The sequence below is a fragment of the Cebidichthys violaceus genome, unplaced genomic scaffold (assembly GCF_023349555.1).
Source record: "Cebidichthys violaceus isolate CVI_PGR_0920_01 unplaced genomic scaffold, fCebVio1.0.p SCAF_16, whole genome shotgun sequence".
Taxonomy (NCBI): Eukaryota; Metazoa; Chordata; class Actinopteri; order Perciformes; family Stichaeidae; genus Cebidichthys; species Cebidichthys violaceus.
In genome coordinates, this window is record NW_027176329.1 from 13,059,394 (window position 1) to 13,083,598 (window position 24,205).

At 41.4% G+C, this 24,205-nt stretch overlaps 2 protein-coding genes across 6 annotated transcripts; one reads left to right on the forward strand and one right to left on the reverse strand.

Annotated features, from left to right (window-relative positions):
• The first annotated feature begins 329 nt into the window (after nucleotides 1-329).
• thrap3b (thyroid hormone receptor associated protein 3b) lies at nucleotides 330-15,138 on the forward strand. 5 transcript variants are annotated; one of them, XR_011102891.1, is made up of 11 exons: nucleotides 330-703; nucleotides 4,027-4,181; nucleotides 7,699-8,502; nucleotides 8,965-9,582; nucleotides 10,084-10,250; nucleotides 10,416-10,527; nucleotides 10,620-10,695; nucleotides 11,296-11,465; nucleotides 12,360-12,582; nucleotides 12,689-12,822; nucleotides 13,066-13,152. XR_011102891.1 is itself a non-coding variant. In XM_068711340.1 (11 exons), the coding sequence occupies exons 2-11, from the start codon at nucleotides 4,060-4,062 to the stop codon at nucleotides 13,737-13,739; spliced, it is 2,694 nt and encodes an 897-aa protein (XP_068567441.1). In that variant the 5' UTR covers nucleotides 335-726; nucleotides 4,027-4,059; the 3' UTR covers nucleotides 13,740-15,138. The 5 variants fall into 5 exon arrangements, 4 of the variants coding, with proteins under 4 accessions (XP_068567441.1, XP_068567440.1, XP_068567442.1 ...); XM_068711340.1 differs by lacking the exon at nucleotides 12,689-12,822 and adding an exon at nucleotides 13,512-15,138 and having other exon boundaries at nucleotides 335-726; nucleotides 13,066-13,239; XM_068711339.1 differs by lacking the exon at nucleotides 12,689-12,822 and adding an exon at nucleotides 13,512-15,138 and having other exon boundaries at nucleotides 335-703; nucleotides 13,066-13,239.
• Nucleotides 15,139-16,362: 1,224 nt separating this feature from the next.
• eva1bb (eva-1 homolog Bb (C. elegans)) lies at nucleotides 16,363-22,658 on the reverse strand. The gene is made up of 3 exons (XM_068711343.1): nucleotides 22,150-22,658; nucleotides 18,974-19,118; nucleotides 16,363-18,254 (listed from the first exon to the last, which is right to left on the reverse strand). The coding sequence occupies exons 2-3, from the start codon at nucleotides 19,038-19,040 to the stop codon at nucleotides 17,821-17,823; spliced, it is 501 nt and encodes a 166-aa protein (XP_068567444.1). The 5' UTR covers nucleotides 19,041-19,118; nucleotides 22,150-22,658; the 3' UTR covers nucleotides 16,363-17,820.
• Between the last annotated feature and the right edge of the window lie 1,547 nt (nucleotides 22,659-24,205).

A 24,205-nucleotide genomic window follows, 5' to 3' on the forward strand; every position in this document is an offset into this window, starting at 1 on the left:
TTTCTTGTAACAGAGTGTTTTTACAAACGTGTTTTTACAGATCTGAGTAGCCTACTTCTTCTACTAGCGCTGCATATTCCTAAAGTAGGGCATTTGTGTTTAATCAATTACACAGAGAGGGGAGGAGAACCGGGGGCGTCAGGCATATTAATCCAGCTACGTACCTGTGCGACAGGTGTTACAGCGGGGACAATACTGTACCAGATACTCTACTACTACATTACACCCTCAGAGGAAAGTTGACCCTGCCTTTACCCCATAGCTTCGCCTCCCGGACATCAACGCTTCACGACACACAAACTCTCGCGGGATTAGAGCGTAGCAAAGGTAGCATCGCGAGCTAACTGTGTCTCTCGACCGTTAGAGCTTAATGCCGCCAAAAACTTCAATTTAGCACAGTTGAAAAACACATAGAAGCATCCGCAGATACATCTAATGGCGCCTGTCGCGGCAGTCCGAGCGCCTACCCTCTTCTAAGGGCGCAGTGCGTCTGTTTTGGTGGCCTAGTTGGCAACGATCCCGCTGCTAACAAGCTAGGTTGCTAACATCCGCTTACACTCGTAACGTTACAGTGAAACCACGGAGTAGAACCAGGAAGGAGGACCAGGCGAGCAGCCTCCACGGTTAGCTACTCTGACGTTACTTCTACTAACATTTATTCACAAACACGAGCCTTGACCAGCCTTGTGAAAACGGGGAAAAGGTAATTGTTGCTTAATTTTGTAGGTAAGTTGATAGTTGAAGTCAGGAACGTCCACTGCTTCGCTAATGGTAACGTTAAGCATGTCGTTAACGGTGGCCCGTCTGTATCGATAGCTCTAGTCAGTGTTATTGGACCTCAGTATTGATTACAGTGTCGAGTGCTCCCGCAGCTGCACGTTCAGCAAAGCTAACTTCATGTATTTTACATTGTTTTGTATGTTGTTAGTTATATTTGCTGTTGATGTGGTGGACAGGTAATCTTATATGACGTCGTAGCCTTACATGGTGATTATTAACGCAGTTAACTAACGTGAGCTAAATGTACAACCAAAAGGACCATTGGCCCGTTGAATCCAGGGACTTGTGTTCGTGACTTGTATATCCAGTGGCGGAAGAAGTAATCAGATATTTTTATTTCATCAAAAGTAGCAATACTATACTGTAAGAAATACTCTGTTACAAGTAACGTGACGTTGAAAGGCATGCCTTCATAATCGTACTCCAATTGGAGTACAAAAAGCATCAAAATATACTTAAAGTACCAAAAGTAGAAGTACTCATTGTGCATAATGGCCATTTCAGAATCGTATATATTTTCTGACTAGATTATAATTATTGATGTATTTAATTACATGACTTTAATATTGCAGCTGGTAGACAAGGGTTTTTAATACACCACAGGGTAACTTAATCCATAATAATACAACATAATTTATTAATTTGTACTAATGATTAGAATCTGCAAAGTAGTTAGTCACCTTTGTTTTGAAGTGCATGTGGTGGAGTCACAGGCACAATGTGTAAAGTACCATGAAATGCAACTACTCAAGTAACTTACAAACAGCTCAACATTGTAATCAAATGCAGCAGTTGAGTAATTGTAGTTAGTTATAGTTACATTCCACCACTAGTACATCTCCAATAGTTGTATTAAACAGGTGTCTGATATTATTTCTTGGCAGCTACGTTTTATGATATAATTTACAGGGATCAAGATGGAAATACTACATTGTTTCCACATTTCAAAGAGCTTGACCTTAACTTTAGTGAATTACACCATTATTAAAAACAATCACTTAAACTAGACTTTATTTGCTTTTGACTGGATCAACTCCAACCCTGTTTTTGGTTACTGGCTTGTGCCTTTCCAGTTCACAAGTTTCACAGATATTTCCTTCACAATTATATATGTATATTATGTGTCAGTCTTTGTTTGGATGGTGCATACCCTTCTTTTAACGTCAACCCACACAACCAGTCCAGCTACTTTTCAGCCTGAACCAGTTCTGCATCTAGTTAATTTTTTTTAAAGTATACATTATTTGATAGATAATGAGTTAGAGCTACAGAAACAAGAAAGTAAATCATATATAAGTTGACGTTTTATTCTATAAACCAGATAACCAGACATAAAGCAGTACAGACTGTCAAAGATCTGTGCCAGTGATGAAATGGAAAAACCTGAAATTCTACATGCTGCCTTTTACCTTCATTTTTTGTTTTGATGTCAAGGGGAGAGCTGTGCTTTGGTAGCACACCGTAGATAATGTGGTGAAAGTCAACTCACTCATGCACCTCCCTGTAATTATCATTCAGGGCGCCATACATGAGGTCTGCAGGGAAGAACGGGTTCAGAGAGGATGCTATGAATATAAACTCTTAAAAGGCCTAATTGTCACCCATATTGCTTTGGCTATCATAAGGTCCCTCTGTGTGTTTTTAGGCTACTATCTTAGTTTTCACAGCTCTGCATATTAAACATGCTCTTTGAAACCAGCTTGTTGAGAATTTCAGCGCTACAACTCACAACTTTGACTTTACATTTGAAATGATTAGCATGAATGTCCTTTCTTATTGCGAGAGGGGGGTTTCCCTTATTTAACATGAGACGAAAGTGATTGAGATAGCCTACCTAACAAGCAGGGGGGCCGAGACATGCAAATAGGTACCTTAATTATGTGTATTGAAAGTTTGAGGTTCAGCAGAAGAGCAATGAGGGCCTTTGGTGGTCGATAATACTCTTGAGTGGCCTGCTTCAGATTTGTAGAGGCAGGGGAAACCCTGTATTAACACGTAGCAACCATTGTTTTACACATAGCAGCTGTTGTCCTTTCTTACATAGAAAAAAAGAGCCATAGCAAAAAAACACTATTATGCATTTCATTGGGCTCTCAAAGGGAATCGTGAATAAAACGCAAGCGCTTTAGACTTTGATTTAACCAATGGAATAGCAGCATGACGTCATTGGTGCGCTGCCTTTTTTAGCACTAAGGAGTCCCTGTTGTAGTAAAAGCAGCACTGTGCAAGAGACTCTGATCTCCATTTTGTAGAAAAGATGCATGAAGAGAAAACATATTGTAGGTATATTGGAGCATCTTGGCAAATAGGCAGCAAGATAAACAAATGCTGCAATTCTTTTTAGTATTCCTATTTTTCTCCTTGCCAGAAACTAGCATATATGCATTTTTTTCTTAACGTATGTACACATAAAGAACATATTTTTTCTTTATCTGAAGGGTTGGGATGAAATAAGTGATGCCATGTTGCAAATGTGGTCGCCATTTTCGGTTAGTGTTGATTCAGTAGTTTGTTAAGGGGTCAATGTCACTTAACTGAAGCACTGTTTGTTTACTTCAAAGTTAAGGCTGGGCGATCAATGGAAAATATCCAGTGTTCTTTTTTTGTGGTTACAAAACAAACAAGAAACATCGTACCTTTCGGATCTGAGTTTTAAAATTTTATAACAGCATCTTGAATCTTTTTATCTGACATTTTATGCCTTTATTACATCGCAGTATAGAGGGACGATGAGAAATGAGGGAGGGAGAGCACTGAAAGTCCCGCCAAGCTCCTCACCATTGCCGTACTTCAATACCCACAGAGCTGATTGTTGCATCCTGTCGTTTGGAGGGTCGTGCTTTTGTACAGCTGCACTGTTCAGGTTGATTTGTTTTTGACGTTGAGCCAGACCTCGCTTCTCTTCAGCAGCAGCCTTCACAGCTCAACCTGTTTCACATCGCTCATACTTGCGCTGATGTCATGCACATCTGCCTCACGAGATCGAGGCGGCCCAGGTTTTACTAGGGCCAAAATATAGTTGTAATGTGGTCTGCAAACTACAAGTATCTTATATATAGATATAATAGGATGTGACAGTTTCTGTAACTTCCTGTATGTTCTTAGAACACCCCGCATTTGTTTGAATTCTTTTTTTCTTTTCTTTTTTGAAGGGCATTATTGCTTAACGTTGTATCGGTTTCATTCCCCTTGTGAACATTAAGTAAAACCAGTCAAATTAACTTGTTTTCTTGTTTTGTTTTTAAGGAAAAGAACAGTTAGACTGGTCTAAGTGCAAAGATGTCGAAGGCTCCGGATTCCCCAGCTCGGTCCCGCTCCAGATCGAGGTCCAAATCCAGATCTTACTCCAGGTCTCACTCTCGGAGCCGCTCCCGCTCAAGATCCAGAAAACGTCGCTATAGGTAAATTCAGTTTTCTGTTTCTGACATTAAACCTGCATTTTTTTTTTTTTTAAATGTATGTGGTGAATATTCAGCAGGGTTCCACTCATATTTAACAAGTAGTTTTTAAACAACATTTTGCACAGTGATGACAGCTACTATTACAGTTTTGTTATATGAATGTAATTAATTACTGTTAGTATTCATATACTTTTACTTAGTGAAAGTGGGGGCTATTTTTGGGGGTTTAAATTGATATTACAAATGGGTGTCTTCATAGATTTTATGATATGCAGGATGTGGGTATTAGCTCTGTGCTATTAGTCAGAATCAACAACACAAACATCAGCTGTAGTACACTGGTGTAAAAATATCTGGCTCTGTTTGTTGGACTGTACAGCGTTATAAGGAAATAGCCTGCTCAAGTTTCAGTTGTATGTTTACTCACCATTTATTTCTTCATGACAGCCATTTCACTTCAGTGACACAGCACTCCTGTGCTATTGGCAACTAATACACCAAACAGACCTGGTTCTGCTGCATCAAATTAAATTCTTTATTTTAAACTGTCAATCATGAGTCCGACCATGTCTATATGTTCATCAAGTACGTTCCAGATACACATTTGATATTGTGTTGATTTTGACTCTAGTTAAATTATAATTTAACTAGAACTTATTTCCTTATTGCTCTTCTTTCACAGGACCTCACTCGTTCTATGTTTGCGCCAAAATTTGCATCAATGTGTTTCCTGTGTGAGAGAAAACGGCCGACAGCCTCAAGCTGTTTGCATGGGCTCGTCTTCTTTCTTGTAAGGGAATCTGTAGTTGTCTATATTTGTGAGATGTGCTACAGTTTTAAGATGACAACCCATATGCCCAATATGATGTATTTATTTATTTAGTATTTTAAGTGAGGGAGTGCTTCCCCTGCTGGCTGCCTTGTTGTTGTTGTCGTCAGTCCATGTTTGTGTTTGTAGGTCGGGGGTTAACGCGCTTTCACAGACGGTGAGTTGTTGGACTGGATGTTTTTTCTATGAAAAGAGCATTGCTACACTGCAGGTCAATGATTGTCAAATGGAAAAAGGAGCAGAGAGCGAGTACTCTTGGCCTTGTTGTTCCTCCCTCCCCCTCCACTGCCTCCTCCCTCGTGGATTAGAGCAGGTTGCGTCCTGGGTGTCTAACACATAAATTAAAGCCACACAGACCGTCCTGCTTGTGGGACGACACTGTCTTTTGTCCAGGACTGCTCTGCTTCAATGAAAAGGTACAAGGGTTAAATGTGTAGCTGGCATGTACTTGTAAACTTAATGTTTTTGTCTTTCTTTACAAGCCATCGTAACAGGCGCAGTATTAACATTTTGTCAATCAATGTCACATTTCTCATACCCCTGAATTTACATGCCACTTAACATTTATCTAGAATAGGAAGTTTGTCCTTGGAGGACTTTTATTTGTAGCCTTACACCGGTGAAGCTACGGTTTGCTGTTTTGTAGGTGTTTTTTTCAATTCAATTTGAAGATATAATGTCATATTGATGGTTTGTGAGTTTGCCGTCTGTCATCGTGTGTTTTGTCTTCTAGTTTAAATCACTCTGTTGTATTGTTCTCACTTTAGATTTATGCTAAAAGCTGTTTAAGAAATGACAGGAGACCTTTGTGTGATATTCTGTATGTAAGTTAGGCTTTTGTTTACATTTGTGTCTCTTGGAGGGAATGACGGAGACATTGTGCTCATTGGAGCTACTTCCCAGCCATCGCTGAGCTTACGTTGCCCCCTGTTGACAGTGGGCAGTAGTAGGCCTCTGTCTCCTGTCAAGGTTACCCAGTACACAGCGTTGGGACCTCCAGGGTCCATTGTGTACACCTGAAGGTCTATAAAACAGGAGGAATCGTTTTTCTGATACTATTTGAATATCAGATAAAAGAGTCATAGTATAAATGTTTTCGGTCCTATCTTTTAAAACCGTCTCCTGTAAATGCACAATATTATATAGGGCTGCAATAATAATTTGTTCTGATTAGTTTTCTGGATTTGTGAAAAAATTGAGTGAGTTTTCAAACCCGAAAGCGACGTCCTCAAATTGCTTAATTTATCCAAGCACCAGTTAAAACACAAAGGTGTTTTTATTAATATAGAAGACAAAGAAAACTAATAAATGCTTATTTGAAACGTTGGAACCAGTGAATTTAATTAATTGATCATTTAAGTAGTTGCTTGATTAATTTTCTAACAATAGACTAAGCACGTTATTTATTTCAGGTTTAATAACAAAAAAGAAACTGGACAATAAATCTTCTAAATCATATTTATTTTAAAACAATTTGCTAAAATAAATTCTTCGGGATCATTTCAGCTTGGTATGGATGGTTTAGTAGAACAATTTAAACCATGCAGTTATGTTCCGTTAGAATATTGTACAGCTACACTCTTTTTAGTTTTTTACAACTGGCTCTGAATTAGGCAATTGCATTTTATTTTCAAAAGAGAAAGAAAAGACCCAGAAGGCTTTTTGGTAGGGAACACAAAAGTAAAAAAAGAAGCTCCAAGGAAGTTAAGAAGCCTTTCATCAGATGGCTATTTCATGGTGAAATTCTAAAAACATAGACAACGATCGTACATGTTAAGATAGAGATGGGTTATTAAACACGCTTGGCGGCACAAACAACCCTCTCCAGGGTGCAACCCTCAGCACACAGTTTCCTCTTCAGGAAATAGAAGACGATTCCAAACACCTGAGCAAGAAGCCAATAAACCCACAGCTGACAAGTACAAAGTATAACCACTGGGTGGATCACATGCCTCAGAGCAACTAAGATCAGCTTCAAGAGGGCCGGTACACTACATCCTGAAGAAGGCTGTTTGTGCCACCATGTGTGGGTTGTAACCTATTATGTTAACATGTACATACATTGTCTATGTATTTAGAATTTCACCATGAAATCTGTTTAAAGGCTTTTAAACTTTTTTATTTTTTCTGTTATATTTTCTTGTGTAAGTTCTATCAACCGTTTTGGCTCGGTGGCAGCTTGACGGTGGAGACAGCAGTTTGACAAATTAAGATCTTTAATACAAGATTTAAAGTCGTGCTTTTGTGTGATTCTTTGTGGAGAATCACACAAAAGTTGATTAAATCAACCAATCGATTAGTGTGATTAATGTGTGAGTATCGAGTGTTAGTCGACTAAGGATTTCTTTGGTCAGGGGCCGCCCTTGTTGCTGTCATGTGATCAGAGTATGGAGTTTCTATCAGGTGAAAGGCGGTTGTATATGGAGCATCCCAGTCGATGCCGTGCTGGTTTTGGTCTGGTGTTTACAGCCGGCTGATGTTGGTTTCTGGTGTTCATTCAGACGTTTGTCCCAAGTCTTTGTGTTCCCCACAAGAGAAGTAGGATTCTGGCTACAGTCTGTTGCTTAAATGTGCAGACTGCGTGGCTTTTGACCTGCAAGGTTGAAATTTGTGTTAGGCCACGACACATGCTGTTCCCCGAATAACATACATTTTCTTGTCTTTCTCTCTCTCTCCTTTCTCGTCCAGCTCCAGGTCTCGTTCCCGCTCTCGCTCACACTCTCCGTCCTACAGAAACTATCCTTCCAGGGACTATCAGAACAACAGAGGAGGGTTCCGAGGCTACAACCGAGGCTTCCGGAGGCCCTACCACTACCGTGCCAGAAACCGAGGCTATTACCCACGCAGCCATTACCAGAACAGGGGAGGAGGCGGCTACGGCTATAAGTCCAACTGGCAGGGCGGTGGCGGTGGCGGAGGTGGTGGAGGAGGCTGGCACGATCGCCACCACGACCAGGACCACCACGCCCACAGCCCCAGGAGGGGCCGCTCACGCTCCCGCACGCCCAAGAAGCGCTCGGGCAGCCGGAGCCGCTCCCACTACTCTGACCGCTCGTCCTCGCGGGGATCTCGGCGCTCCAAGCACTCCAGCTACTCCTCGCGGTCCCGGTCCTCGTCTCCGCATCATCGCAGCAGCAAGGGGAAGCCCGGCTCCAAGGATGCTAAGGACAAGCTAGAAAGTCAGGGAGAGAAATCGGGTCTGGCAGCAGACGGCAGTGCCATCGAGAAGGCATCCGGTGGTAAATGGATTGACTATGACGCCAGTCCTAAACGAATCAGCCCAGACACTAAGAAAGAAGGTGGCCCCACTGGTCCTGACAGCAAAGGGCCCGGGACAGGCGGTCCTATGTGGAAAACCATCGGCACCGTGTCCCCTCCAGCAAAGAGCCCCACGAAGTCCGGACAAACGGCCTCCTTCGGCGGCTTTGGGTTCTTCTCGAAGGAAGAGGCCAAATGTGAAGATAAGACTGTGATCTCTGCTGCCTTCAAAAAGTAGGTCTATTCCATTTGTAGTTATTTGAATGTAGTTACATGGTGTTCTTTTCAATTCTTCTGACAAATTATGAATGTTATTTTTCTTTCAAACACGTCTAGCCTTTTTTTTTTTCTCCAAACTTCCCTGTAGGAATACAGGTTAAAAAGGAAAACGTAAAACTCTAGATTTTAAGTGCATTGAGAATGTAGCCGGCTGTTGATGAAGTTGTATGAAATCCCACTTACTTAGGACGTGGTTGTTACGTGAGTTTGGTTATCTCAATGTGAGTCCTGGTCTGAAATGTTTGCTTTTGGGATGGGATTTTTTTGTTTTCATTTTTTATTTGTTGGGAAATTAAAATTCTGTGGAGCGTGTAGGATTATCTATTGTACCGGATATGCTATTTTGGGAAGCAGGCAGTGGTGATTTAAAGTTCTGGCGTCGCAGGTACTAAAGCTCAGTCTGGTTCTCTGTTTCAGGTTCTTGGCCGAGAACAAAAACAAAAAGCAGGCTGCTGAAAAGGAGAACGGTCGCGATAAAGAGCAGAGCACCACAGACCGAGAGCTGGAGAAAGGAGGCAAGTCTGGAGACCTTTTCAACATCTCGTCCGCGTCTTTAAGCGACTCCAAGGAGGACAAGACCCTGCCTTTCTTCGACGCCGGAGAAGAGGAGTTCCTCAAGTCGCACGGGCTGAAAGAGAGGGACATTGATGAGGACGGGGAGGTCAAAACCACCCTCACCGCTCGGGACATTTTCGGGAAGTGGGGGGACGAGCCGAGCTATTCCACGTCCTACCCGCCCGTTAAGGAGAAGAGCCGCAGAGATGCTGAAGAGGCAGAGCCCCTTGACCACATGGAGGAGGAGTTCTACCGAGGCCGCAAGCACAGCTCCAAGAAGGAGGAGAAGTCCAAGAAGAAGGAGAAGAAAGACAAGGAGAAGTCCAGAAGGAGTCTGTCCCCTCCCGCAACTTCCAGAGAGAAGGAGCGCCCGCTGTTTCCCGGAGCTTTCCCTCGCCGCCAGGAGTCACCTGTGCGACACCTGTCTGCGTCAAGGGACGACTTTGAACACAAAATCGGTTCTGTAGATGAAATGCCCAGGTATTTATAACCCATCATGCAATGTTACCATATTGACCAGAACATAAGCCCTCTCCTTTTCCAACAAACGGAAGGGATCTTTTACTAACTTTTTTTTTTTAAAGGTAAACAATTTCAACAGATCCTTGTCTTTGCAGCCATTTGTCTCATACAAGGGAAACATGACACACTCCAATTATAATAGAATGTAAATCCCACTTGTGAAGAGCTTTTACATTAATCACATCCTCCCAGAGCGGTCAGAATGATTTTCTCCGGCTTTAGTCTGAGTTTTGCCATCATGACCTTTTGCTACTCTGGTAATTGTTGACTTTGCAGATGATTCAATTCAATTTTTGAATATGCATATTACAATTTGCATACTAAAACAGATGTTTGGGGAAAACCGGTAGTTCGACCGGTTTGAGCTGATCGAACTACGACCGGTTCATCCTGTATTTGGGCCAATACGGTAGATGTTTCTACGTCTCAATGCTCAGTGTTCCTCTTCTGTTCCCTCAGCTCCTCCCTGTCTAAAGAGCGCCTCGTGCCCCGAGAGCTGCTGAATCCCACTAAGAAAGATCCGGAGTTTCGTTCCATTTTCCAGCACGTTCAGTCGCCACAGCTCCGTCGCAGCCCCTCTGAGCTGTTTGCTCAGCACATAGTCTCAATCGTGCACTACATCAAAGGTAAAGTGTGATCTGTGCTGGCTTGTGTCCCTGCAGACTCGAGATGACAAGACGACGGGAGTTTGGACAGTCGATGAGATCCGGACATTTCGTTACTTGATTATATGTTCTATCAGCCGGCGCTGCTGTATCTTGGAATAACAGTTTGTTGTTCTTTATTCGCAGCGCAACACTTCCAATCGTCAGACATGACTCTAAGTGAGCGGTTTGCCATGTACCAAAGAAAAGCTGCAGAGGTAGAAATGATGAAGCCAAGGAAGAGCCCAGAAATCCACAGGTATCTCACCATCTAACTATCTGATCTGAGGTGATTTAAGCTTTTCAAAATATGAATGTTATTGACATCAGCGATTTCTCCTCCTCTCCCAGGAGAATCGATGTTTCCCCCAGTGCTTTTAAGAGGCACTCTCACCTGTTTGAGGATATGGAGGAGACCGGCTACAAGGTGACCCGCCATTTTGAAATTTGACGTATTTGGAACAAGCAAATTTTGAGACGACCCAAAAGCAGCAGTGTTCAGCTTTGTGCTTTTCTTTCAAAGGATGCATATTTCTAAATCAAAAGAGCCCAATTGTGTTTTGTAAGTGCCGAGCAAGCCCCCCCAGCCTATGAGATATGGTTATTGATTGGGTATGTACGAGCCCAAGCAAAGGCTAAAAGGAAGTGAATTAAGATCCTGAGTCCAAGCCTCTCAAGGGACGCTTATCAGTGCCTTTACCTTGTAAGTATTTTTCTTGAAAGAAAAAAATCAAGCTACAAAAAAACCTGTACAATTCAATTTGTTTTATTAAGCTACATGCATGCTGCTGGTTTCCACCAATACTTTTATACTATATTGTGAAAAGTCATTTTTTAGGAATATTTTGTATTACTCTGTGTTAACCACTAGAGGGAACACAATACTTGATACATGTAGTTCATCTTTACTTTAATGCAGTGATTTCATTTGTGTCATGTTTACCAAACAGTTTTGTAGCATTTCTGAATCTGTCCATCAGTCTTACAAACAGCTGGTTTCTTGGCTAACAAACACACATTTCTGCAGGATCCAAGTAAAAAGTTCAAAGGCGACGTGATGGACCTTCGCCTGGATATTGAAAGGCGTAAGAGGTTTGCTGGGAAGGAGTCCAAGGGAGGCAGGAGCCCCGGAGGCTCCCGAGGAGCGAGCAGAGAGAAGTCCTCTGAGAAATCTGGGAAACACCACAAGAAATCCAAGTAGGTTCAGTCTGTTGTCTCTGTCCGTCCCACAGAGTCCTTCACATCAGCAACAAGGCCATAGGGAACACTATGGTTGGAGAAGTGGTTACTATTGTTACTATGTTGCCATGTCGGGGAATTTACAGCAGCAGAGCAGGATGAACAATTGCCTTTTTTTCGTCCACACTCATAATTCAATTTTAGCACCTTACCACGAATATGTAGGCACAGTCTGCTTCGTTCCCATCTATTTCTACAGTACATTTCTTAACTAGCCCTAAATAGTCAGGCACTATGATTTGAGACAACTACCATTGCTTTCCTCTAACTACTTCAAAATTATAGCCTTCTTGGTGTTTTAAGAAAAGAAAAAACTGTAAAAATCGAGTCATTAATCAGAAATAGGAAATGTGTAAAATATATCTGTTTTAAAATGAAAAGAGCTGTAGATTGTTTAGAGAATGGAATGTGCAAATGTTCAGAGTCTGAGGAACGTGAAAGCTTAATATGAAGCAGCAGGAAAAGTTGAATTGGCATTCACTTGATATCGAACATCCGGCACTTTATTTTTTTAATCTACTGCTTGAGGCTATTTTTTTCTCTCCTTTACATACAACTTTGGCTGGATGTGTTCACATTGCAGCTTTGGTTAAATATTGGTGGAGGGGCTTGTGTAAAAACGTAATGTGAGAAGCGACATGAACTGAATAACTGAAAATTTAGGGGGTTGTGAAGGAGGAATAGGTGTAAACGCAAGCCATGTCTCCCGTAACCATAGCAACCACTCTACAAACCTTCCACAACCTGCACATGATACCTTCAATCTGTTTTGACACATTATCTTTTTTTTATTTTTTTTTTATTTTTTTTTTTATGAGACTCACATCCAACCTTGACATTCTGTTCTCGCAGGAAGGGTAAGAAGAAGCGTGAGCGCTCTCCGTCCTCCTCGTCCTCCTCCTCCTCTCCGTCCCCCTACCCTCCTCCTTACAGGTGTAAGGAGTTCATGGGAGGAGAAGGGATGGAGCACTCGGAGGAGGGCTACGGCCGTTACCCTCCACGCGACTACAGCGGGCCTGGAGACAGAGGCCACTATGAAGGCCACAACGCGGAGAGAGGCCGAGGCCGTGGATTTGTAAGTTCCTGTCTTTGTTCATCTCTCCTGCTGTATTGGTGTTCTTTTGTCACTGACGTACTGACATCTCATCTTCTTGCAATTCTTTGTCCTAATGGCGTCACAGTAGACTACGCTTCTCTGCTCTGTTCCTTCCTCCTAATGCTAAGGAACATAATGTGGATGATGATGATGATGATGATGATAATGATGATGACACTCTCTCATACATATTCCATGCACTACCTGATTTTTATTAAGGTAATGTGGCGTAAATCAGTGGAACTTCACCTCATCACTAAAACAAATGCCTGATTTCCATCAGTATGGCTTTTTTATTTCTGTGTTCTGTCGTTGTCATCGTCCCTGGGTCGATTTTTTTTCTTTGTGGACCAAAAATATCAAATATTAATGATAATAATAAAATATTCGTCCATCTTATTGTAGAAAATGTGTCTGTCCCTTGACTGCAAGTTTAAATCCACATTGTTGTTTTGATTTCAGTTCCCCAGAGTCAGAGGGAGAGGGTGGAGCAGGGGAAATTATCCAGGCAACAACAACAACAACAACAACAGCAGCAGCAGCAATGGAAACCCTGCAAATGTAAATCCTGCAGTGCGCCCTCCAGAGGAGGAATGGGACCCTGAATACACTCCCAAGAGCAGGAAGTATTACCTGGTGAGCCTCTGGAGCTGCTAATTGATTTAGTGGCATGACAAGGCTCTCAAAACATGGACCTTTTTCACAGACATTATGGCATGTCAGAGTAGAAATAATGTCATTAAATGGTAGAATGAATACATTTAGTTAGGCTGCTGTATACACTGCATTTTTGGGGTTGAGTTGAGTTTTGGGGGGTCAGGGCTAGACCAGCCCACTGGTTTTAGTATTCCTGCTGTGTGAAGGACTTCTGACCTGACCTTTTTAACGTTGCCTGTGTGCCCTTCCAGCATGATGACCGTGACGGTGAGAAAACCTGGGTGGACAGCCGCGGAAGAGGCCGGGGCTCCTTCCCGCCCCGCCGGGGGCGCTTCGTCTACCGCAAGGGGGGCAGCAGCCCGAAGTGGACCCACGACATGTTCCAGGGAGGACAGGAGGTGGAGCTGGGAGACGACTCCGCGGAAGTAGAGCGTAAAGACACCAAGGGCCCAGGAGACGCCTCCGCCCAGAAGCAGTAGAGCAGCTCGCTCCGTCATCTCCTGCGTATGCAGCGTCGTAACGGTTACGGCAGCGATGAAGGGGTCGTTCTTCTTTATTTTCACCTCCAGGTCATGTCGTCATTTATAGTAAAACAAATGTGTTCAGTGAGTTTGAGCCTTCTCACGGTTTAAGTGAAGAAAGAACTGACTTGAATGAGGAGCAGCACTCTGTTACGTTTTGTATGTGAGGTTAGCTTCATCTCAGAGTGTTTTTATGTAAAGGTTTTGTTTTTTTCCGCAGCCGGTTGACTCAATTGTATCGTTTTAAGGGAGAAAATACTGAGGCAACAAAGATGAATATCCTTTGAAAATATGACAAAATAAGAAATGCATTTGTGCCTTAGAAATGACATATAACTAATAATACATGTGTAATCTGTTAGAGGGGACAGCCCTGGCTACGAGAGGTACAACTCCACCTGTTTCAGTGTAGGAAGGTATTAGAGGATTTCCACCTTCTCGTTCTTTCTTTCTTTGTTTTTTGGGGCTGTGATAAATCTTTGATGTTACTGCATGAAGCGTTCGATTCATACCTCGCTCCTCGGGACCAATCGGTAGTGGGCTCAGGGCTCACAATCGTCAAATTATCAGACATGAAAACAATTTTGATTAACCCCCCCTCCCTCCGAACGATCGATGTTTGTCACTTATATTATCCGAGCTTTTTCATGTAGTGCCACTTCACCTGTATTTCTCATTAGGAAGTGAAGACATTTTTATGTGTGTGTGTGTTCCAGTATATTCTCATTGATTGTGGGTGTTTTCTGTTTAAAGAAGTGTAAATTGTAAAGAATTTGGCACCAAAATCCCCTGATTTTTGCGTTAGACGGATAAACATATAGGTTTTCTGCCTCTGTCATATCAATTTAGGTAAGTGGCTACCTCTTGTTTAGATTTTTAATCAAAAAAAAAAAAAAAGAATAGCTATTACAAAAAGTTATTAAGTGTATAGAATTATAAGACCTAAATTATTGCAATCTCAACATCCGGGGGAATGGAAAACATAAATACTGAATATGGTTCATTTTTTAAAAAATACAACAGTTGCAGTAAATCCTCTCGCATAAAAAAAACAAAAAAAACAGTTTAAACTCCAGTCAGAGAACCTAAACATGAAAAAGTGAAGAGATATTGACAAAACCTTTTGTCAAAGGCATCGATGAAAGTGTTTTTAAGAGGAATTGACGCGACCTAGTTTGGTGAATCTCACTGTGCTGCTTCATCCCACTTTTGACTGTACATACTGCATGTACTAAACAGAACTGTAGGACTTTTTCTTTTTGTTTAATCTGAAGCTGAATACTTTTGTACTGTTCTCAAGAGCTTTGGAGTTCTTTGTCTTTTAATTTTCAATAAATTTTTCTTTGATTCAGGGCAACTCTGAGTGTGATTGTTGAGGTCTGCAACTGAACCTTCTGTAGAAATGTTAGACGGCTCACTGTGTTAAATGGTTTGTGATTTACCTCCTGAGTGGGATCTCACATACTCCACTGCAGTAAAAATAGTAATTGCAAAATCAACCAATTATATTCAATATGTATGAAAGTAGTGAAGCGGTAACTTTTGGCCACAAAGTTGGTTGTACATTTGATTAAAAGTGACAAAATCACCATAAAGCATCGTAATGATTGCTTTTATTATCAATAAATCTGTCAATTGTGTATTACTCTTTGTCTATAAAATACCAGCAAGTAGTACAAAGAAGCCAATTATAATTTTCCAGGATAACATACTGTATATTTCTTTGTGAATAATGTTGGGAAATTGTGGTATTTCTACTTTAACTTAGGTGGTAAAACAATGTTAAATATGTTTGTTGAGCTGTTATAGAGGGCCCAGGACCACAAACAAGTGTGAATAAACAATTTGTCCCAGAATGAGCACAAACCATCAGGTCGTGAGTGTCTCATTTTGTCTCAAGACTTGTTTTCTCTTAAATCCTTCAACAATCTCCATTCAGTGCCACTTAACGGACACTGGACACAAGCTACTGCAGTTATAACATAGTGAGCCTTTTCATTGACGGAAGAGGAAAATCCAGCCAACAGAAAATAGACTGTCTGCTGGGACATCGCTTGGATCCACTTGGGGAAGCTCAGCATTGGTAATATCTACAGTACGGCTGAGGTGAATGGCTCTTTCATAGCCACTAAACATACATGTCTTCAGCAGAGAGAGCTGCAGTGTTGTAGCTGAAACTAGGAGGCAGGGTACTGGGAATTGTTGGAAGGGAAACAGGAAGTGATGGGGTCAGAGACACAAGTCCAATTTAAAGGCTGGGAAAAGACTGGAGGGTTTCTGTGGGAATCTGACTTCTCTGCTACGATTAGCCCACCGTGAAGCTGCTTCTGTGGGAGCAGTTTAACACAAGGGCTGGAGCAAAGCGCTTTTTTCCTTCTGGATTAATATACAGGCTATTTTCTTGAACACATTTTTTTACATTTTTAATGCCCATCAGAATTTTCCAGAGCCCAAGATAATGTGTTGAAATTGCTGCAATTATTCTTGAATGATTAATTGATTAAATCATCCTCTTTTTTTTGATAACTGATGTTCTGTTTTGATGATTGTTTAAGCCTTATTCATCAAATAAAAGTCCAAACAATCTTAATTCAAGTTTATAAAATATGAAGATATGCAGTTTTCCCTCCTTTATATCGCTGTAAAGCGAAATTTTTTAGGACTGTTGGTCATACAAATCAAACAACTTTAAGAATTGAAAACAATCAACTGAATACTCAAAAACATTAATGGAACAATTAGTACAGTCCAAAACATCAACATGAAATTTGCTATCATACAAGACAAAGAAAACAGTTAATATTCACGTGAGAGTCTGGAACCATGGATGGAACAGCACTGTTTGGAGCCGGACTATTTTTTGAGCAGGACCGGTAAGTCTTCCCGTGTTGCCTGGCAACGTCACGGTCAACGTCAGCGACACCTCAAGTTTGACTTGTTACCACTGGAGGTGAATGTTGCCTTTAAACAGAGACAGCAGTCTCTACCAGTTTCCAGTGTTTGTGCTAAGCTAAGCTAGCTAGCTAACCGTCTCTCAGCTCCACCTAATGCTACATAGTTAGCATACAGATGCTAACTATTTTCTCCTCTTAATTAACACAAAAAAGGCAAATAAACGTAATGTTTGACACATAAATAATCACAATAAATGGACACTGCTACACCTAATGATAAATATATTTTGTTTTTGATTAAAAAAAGTGGTTAAACTTTTAACTTTTTTTTTCACGTTGCAGAGATATGGTAAAATACAGATGAAGCCAAATTATGCTGCATACAAAATCTGCCTTATGTCAATATAATAGAAAAGCTATGGAGACCAGACATGTTGAATATTGTATTCATGAGTAAAATTAAGAAATATCATATGAACAAATGCAGATGTATAATATACCTAGAATAATTAAATGAAATACCTTTTCCTTTAAAATTGTTTTATTTTATCTGCCTGAGAGAATTTTGACTTTTATCTAAATTCGATTCAATTAACATTAAAAAACATTTCATAACTTTAAGCAGAGTTTTAAAAAATGTATTGTATTTGTAAATATTGTGAATAGGTTGCATTTTTATTATATTTATTCATACCTATTTCATTATGTCTTATTTATTCACGAATTGTACGAAAATTATTAGGGAAGAAAAACGGGGAGGGTATTTATTTTCTTTTCTTTTTTGCCATAAATTTGTATTTCATTTCACTGTTCCTCCACTTTGCCACATGCAGAGCAACACGGTTATGTCGCTGTATCCGTGTTTTATTAATGTGCACATTGGTGGTGCACATTAATAAAAGTTCAGTTCAGAGTTTGAGGTTTAAATTTGGGGCAGATGATTAAACGAGCTGGACTCAGTTAACACTGTTCGTGAATCAAGAGCAGTGTTCAAACATGAATGACCCTGGGGAGGTCTTTGGTGAAACAGCCCAATCATTTTCGTACAGTCCTTTACTTTAATATTGAACACTTTGGGTTGCCACAGAAAACAAAATGTCTCCATCAATGTACTGTGTATGTCCAGGGCACAGTCAAAGTGTCTGTTAGTGATAATGCACTCGTCCAATAGTCCCCGTCCCTGTGACCAGAACGTCCGGCTGTCCGTTCCTCCAGATCTCCCTGACGATTCGTTCCCTCTCCTCCAGACGCCGGGCCTTCTCCAGCTCCTCAGCCGACGCAAACACGTTCACGCTCCTCAGAGTCCCGTTGGACTGGCTGCTGCGATCGCTCATGGGCCCCATTGTCACTTTAGGGATGTCCATCTCCTCCCCGTCGTCCTCCGTGGTGCCCTCCTCCTCCTCTTCCTCCTCCTCCTCTTCCCCGCTGGACTCCTTCAGCTGTCTCCTCTCGGGGGATGGGGGAGGTCTGCTGTGGCGGCGAGTCCTGCAGGCGATGCCGGCCACCAGGAGGCACAGCGCTAAGAGCAGGCCGAGACAGACGCCCATCATGAAGTAGAGGGCAAAGGTCTCTGGGTTGGCTGTGAAGGCAGAGAAACACAATGGACGAGTTTGTAAGTACTAAATACATTTACTTATTGAGGTACTTGTACATTACTGGAATAGTTCCATTTTATGCTACTTCTACTCCACTACATTTCAGAGGGTAATATATCGTACCTCTTTATTACATTTGTCTGACAGCTATTAATATTTACTATTGATTTGTCAGATTAACAAAAGTAACAAAATGCGACTAACAGCATCTTTGAATCTCACTAATGAACACATTGTGTATTGTTTGTTTAACCTGTACAGAAACCAAAGTGTAAAAAAGTTCAACTTGTGGTCTTGTCATTACTGTGAGGTTGCTAGACTCCAGTAAGTTGCTGATCCAAGCAATAGTCTGGTCCTTGTAAAACTGCAAGTTGTCATTTTTTTAGCTCAATTAGTTTTTTTCCGTGAACATAAAAAAAGGAACTTTATCTCAAACCTGTGGTGCTTTTGGGGGCGCTATGGAGCCAGCTTGCCACGCCCCAAGCTAAATTTGCAGAACTCTTTTCTTTTGTGGTTTCTAATGTGTGTGACAAATTTTGTGAGTTTTCAAGAATTAGAGACATTTTGAAAAGAACTATTTAGTTTTTTGTATTTCCACCACTGGTATTTATCTTGTGACACCCCAGATTTATGCCATGACCCATTGACGGAGCCTGGAGCCTCAGGTTGAAAACCACAGTTAAAGACACACGGCGGTCTTCACCTTTGATGTGAGCGTAGGTCGCCATGCTGTTGCTGAGCAGCTCCATGTCTCTCTTAACAGGCTCCATCCTGGTTCTCTGTGGGTTCAGATATCTACCATCTCCAGGACTTTCTGTTACACACTGAACTCCAACAGCAACAGGATCCTGTCAAAAAAATACACAAGCAGACAGTTAGTGCGTTAATGTTTAAATCTGATGTGATATATAATATGGTATAAACCCAAAAGTCTGAGCTCATCCAAAAAGATGCCAAAAGCCTGACACAGTGTGTTCCTGGTGTCAGAGGTCAGCAGACGAGGACATTGTGTTCCTCGTAAGTGGAGGCCTGCGGTGAGGACAGCAACATGAGGCCCTCTGTGTCTGATGGGGATGTTTATATTTATGACATCAGAGCCTGAGGAGGCTCTTTTCCGGCGTCACGCAAATGTTTTTTTTTTCTTTCTTTTTTTTCCCACAGAAAACAAGTCACATGACAGTTTTCCTTGGAAACTGCAGCTATTAACAAAACGTGTACTTTCGTTTGGTTTATTTTGCATTTATTTTTAAATATCTGTCTTTGAGGGATTGATGGCAAGGCACCTTTAATGACGGGTTTAAGACTAATGGCTTCATTAATGATCTATCATATGCTTTATAGATATTATTTATCAACCATTCATTCAGATCCATTTTTGCCATAATGCCGTTTGTCATTTCTATTTGGTAGTAATGCAGATGTAAATGTTGGTAATCAGTGAGTACATGCTCTTTGGTTTTTTGCTTGTGTATTAAGCCATTAAGTTTGCAGTGCATGTAGAAATGTTAGAAATGTTCTCAAGACACAAATTAATGGTGAGTTGTTTCAATAATCCATCACGCTTGGAGTTATACATTAATGAATGGATTATGATCCAGGTGCACTGCTTCATGGTAATAGGCTAACTGTTGAGATATTTCATTGCCGTCCCTAAAATTTCCACAGAAACATGTCTGTCCTGCTAATCTTGTAAAATCTAAAGACCTCATTGGAGCTGAACATAGTCCCTAAATGATATTTTCCTCATAATTTGGGTGAACTGTTCCTTTAAGCGAGTGATACACTGAGGGTTGGATGAGGTTGAAGTTGAGGTTGTCACAGATGGTCTCAACGTTACAGTAAAGCTTGATATAAACATGATGACTGATATTTCCCACCCCCTCACATTCCCTGTCATTACAACAACAGTGTGCGTGGGAGCCAAATGTTTTCTTTCTGGTGCTTTCTCTCCAGGGAGAAAACGAAATCACGCCCAATCGCCGCTATTTAGAGGAGCGGGGTCGAGTCACTTTCCCACCCTGATCTTTATCCTGGTGAGTCTTGGCAGACCCCGTGCACTCTCAAAGTCTTTATTTTTTGGGGGGGGCAATTACAGTGGTCTCTATGGTGGCAGCTGACTCATGGGAACCGGTGGGTCTCCACCCGCGCTGCCTTCTGTTCGACATTCAACTCGCAGACAGAAGAAGCTTGACTCCATCTGCACCCTCAATTTGCGGCCCCCAGACCTTAACAACATAAGTGGGCAATTCAGAGTCCGCTTCAGCTCGCGTAAAGTCAAACAGTGTTTGTTTTTTAATTAGAAACTGGCCTTTGCACCCAGTACTTCTGCATGCTCACAGATCAGGCCGTTTATCAAACTTGTGGCATTTATCACACTGCAGATACGGCCTTCTTATCAACTAATAGTGTTTCTGTAATTTCGAGTCTTTAAAGGAATAGCTTGACATTTTGAAATACTTTAGTTAGATGAGAAGATTGATACCACTCTCGCATCTGTGCGCTAAATATAAAGCTACAGCCAGCAGCCAGTTAGCTTAGCTTAGCATAACACACCGTAAAACAGCTAAATATTGTTTATATATTGTTTGGTTTTCGTACAAATTTAACAAATATGTTAATTAGTGAGATTTATGCAGATTTTGTTACCGTTGGACAGAGCCATGATATCTTTTTCCCTGTTTCCGGTCTTTATGCTAAGCTAAGCTAATTAGCTGCTGACTAAAGCTTCACGTGTAGAGAAAGGTATTGATCTTCCCGTCTAACTCTCAGTAAGAGGTGTGCAGTAAGAATATTTTCTATACCTTGTTTATTGCAAAATTAAGTTGAATTTTCCTTGATTCTAGTGCAGTGACCTGTCGTATCGTTTCATGTTTTCAACTCTCCTTTCCAGAAACTTCTTAAAACAAGTTGATTTCTGTTAAAACGGGTGAAAATCATCTCACTGCACTGGCAAATTCTTTTTTTTTTAACTTTAAGAAAAGATTTTTAGGATTAATTAAAGACAGAAAGATGGAATTGCCACGCCACAGTCGACTATTTGTACAAACAACACTATTGTGGTACACTCATACTCTTCTTCTGTTGTCCACTAACATTAACACTAAAAGACACATTTGTATGCAGCGCTCCTCAGACCTTCATGACAGCCTGAGGCGGGCACTTGTGGTGAAGTTTGCCCGGGCAGGAAGCACAACAGCAATACCAGAGGGAGACAAATGTCCATTTTATACAGCTGCAGTCCTCGGGCAGACAGATTTAACACCTAACATTTCCAGACAAGTCCAATAACTTCCCGACTTAACTATACACATGCAAAGGCCCGGCAGCTGTAGCTGTTTATGTAACCCCATAAAATGCACTCCCGTTCAACCCTCCCACACTTCCTGCTTAGATAATCCTATTTAAGTCAAAAGATGAAACCTGAAACCGTTGAAAATGAGACTTATTTTACAGTAGTCCACTGATTGTCTTCTGTCTCTCAGACAGGGAATATTTCCATCTATCACAGTAGAAAGCGATTTAAAAGTGGGCTAAATTAAGGATAAAAATACACAAAACAAGCTGCAAAACAAGGGTTTTCTCTTCAAATGTATGTTCAACGTGTTGATGATTTGAGCACGTTGTAGCTACTGCATCTATAAAGGATTTTATGGTCTGCGGTATTGTAAAGAACATGGTGCAGACCCTACTAATAAACTAGTTTGTTGCCCTGTTTATTGCCTGACACCAGTAACTGCAATATATCTAAAAAAAAAAGTTAGTAAAAGGATCCAACAGGAGAGCCCCTGTAACATGCGATACAAGCCTGATTTACATGAAAGTTAAATATGTTGGAGGAAGAAAAGTAAAGGGTAAACATCATCTGAAGTCATCACTCACCTTGGTCCTGGATGAGAGCTGCACAGCTTGACTAACAAAAACACTTTCCACTGGAGAAACAAAGAATTTAGATCCAAATTTGGAGTTGGTCCGTCAGCCAACACTTAGATAAGATCCCATCATTCAGACAGAGGAGCAGTGCGAGTTTGTTGGTCACTCAGCGTTTGTGGCAGAGGAGCTGATGTAGCTGAGAGGGAGCTGCCCTCAACTATGATTCACTCCCTGTCATCCTTCACAGGAGGAGGACCAGCCAGAAACGCTCCTCAAGTGTACAGAGGGAGGTGTTTCTTCTTCCCTGGGAGATAAGTGAAATGCACGCGTGTGGCACTGGCATCTGACTCCAAAAATAAAAGTGCTCAGAAATGCAGGTGGACCACTAACTTGTCTAGAAATCCCCCCTTTTACTGTGAGTTGTTCTGGCTTCTGTGCAGATTTGAGCCCCGCCACTGACCAGAGGAAGGTGGTCTGTCCTCTGCTGGCCACGAACGCACCACAGTGAGGTCTGTTCACTGTGAAGCCAGGAGGGTGGGACAGGAAATAGCAAGCCGGCTGCTGTGGGCACAGGGCCGCGGTGCCTCTGGGGGGCTCGTGGATTCATTGAGCTCTTTGTGTTTTAATCTCAGCGTTGAGCGAGTTTGGAGGAAAAGACCTCAGTAGTGCAGTTTGTGTTTCTAACTCAAGCAAACCGTGGGGGTTGAAAGTAATATAGTACATTTACTCCTGTACTGTACTTAAGTACACTTTTGTATTAAGGATTTCCATTTTCTGCTCATTTATACTTCTACTCCACTACATTTGGTAGTGGAAGAAGTACTTTTAAAGGTAGCAGTACTTCAGTGCAGAAATACTCATATTGCATTGAAAATTGTGTAAAAATACAAAAGTATTTGTATCAAATTGTACTTAAGAGTACCAAAAGTAAAAGTACTCGTTCCCATTTCAGAATCATCAAGTAATCGATCAATAATATGAATACATAATATTGCAGTGGGAGCTAATTTTAATGTATTCATATTACTTTATACTGTTGAATAGCTTGTGAATTTCCCTTTTTGATTTTGGGAATCAATAAAGTCTTGATATAATATTTGTAATAATGATATTATAGTATTGATAGAATATCACAATTTATTGTTTATCCATTTTGTAGTATTAATGTGCAAATAAATGTAGTGGAGTAAAAAGTACAATATTTCCCTCAAAAATGTAGTGTAGTAGAAGTAAACTACAAATACTCGAGTGAAGTACCTCAACATTGTTACTTATGTGCAGTACTTGAGTGAAGTACATTTACTTTTAATGCTTTCAGTACATTTTGGTGATACTATTTCTGTACATTCATTTAAGAATGACAGCAGGGATTTTATTGGTATGGATTATTTTTACTTTGTTGTGTTGGAACTTGTACTAAAGTACAAGGACTGAGTACTCCTTTGACCACAGGTGGAGGCTGTGACAGCGGACCGAGCCGTGTTACGTCCTGTAAAAGAGTTGCTGCTGCGGTTGAGCCTCTGTAAAGTGCTATTCTGAGTTTAGTGAGTGTTGATGTGGCACTCGGCCGTGTTTTTTAGCTAAGCAGTCATTATGTGGGCTGCTGTCATTCAGATGCTCTCCATGTCGGTTTTAAAGCAGTCAAGAGAAAAATATGTCCCTAAAAACACACCGAGGCCGCAGCCAAAACAATGACCCAACCACCGAGGGACATTCCTGTGTGCATATTCCTTAATTTAATGCACTGCCATCTATCTACAGGGCAGGGTTTATCTGCACCAGCTGCCTCCTCCTGTGTTATGTCAGGCCTGTCCTCTTCCTGACATCGAGTAGGAATAACATACCCCGTTGCAAATTCCTCAAATTCCCAATCGTATTTTTCTATCGGGAGCACACTGTGACGGCAGTTTCCAAGCGAAACACTCTCTTCCTTTCACCCCGCTCCACTCGTTTCCATTGGCTAACCGGTGTCCCGTCCTGCCAGGTTTGGGATGTCACGCTACCAAATCACCAGAGAGTGACGGCTCACTGATGCATGCAGCAGAGATGTTTTTGAGGTGGACGC

Bases quoted from the DNA above. Each gene is read 5' to 3' on its own strand.
- thrap3b (XM_068711340.1), top strand. From the start codon at position 4,060: ATGTCGAAGGCTCCGGATTCCCCAGCTCGGTCCCGCTCCAGATCGAGG. The intron at 8,503-8,964 runs GTAGGTCTATTC...TCTCTGTTTCAG, and splicing joins ATCTCTGCTGCCTTCAAAAA to GTTCTTGGCCGAGAACAAAA. The intron at 10,528-10,619 runs GTATCTCACCAT...CTCCTCTCCCAG, and splicing joins AAGAGCCCAGAAATCCACAG to GAGAATCGATGTTTCCCCCA.
- eva1bb (XM_068711343.1), bottom strand. From the start codon at position 19,040: ATGGAGCCTGTTAAGAGAGACATGGAGCTGCTCAGCAACAGCATGGCG. The intron at 18,255-18,973 runs GTGAAGACCGCC...CTGCCTTCACAG, and splicing joins GACCTACGCTCACATCAAAG to CCAACCCAGAGACCTTTGCC.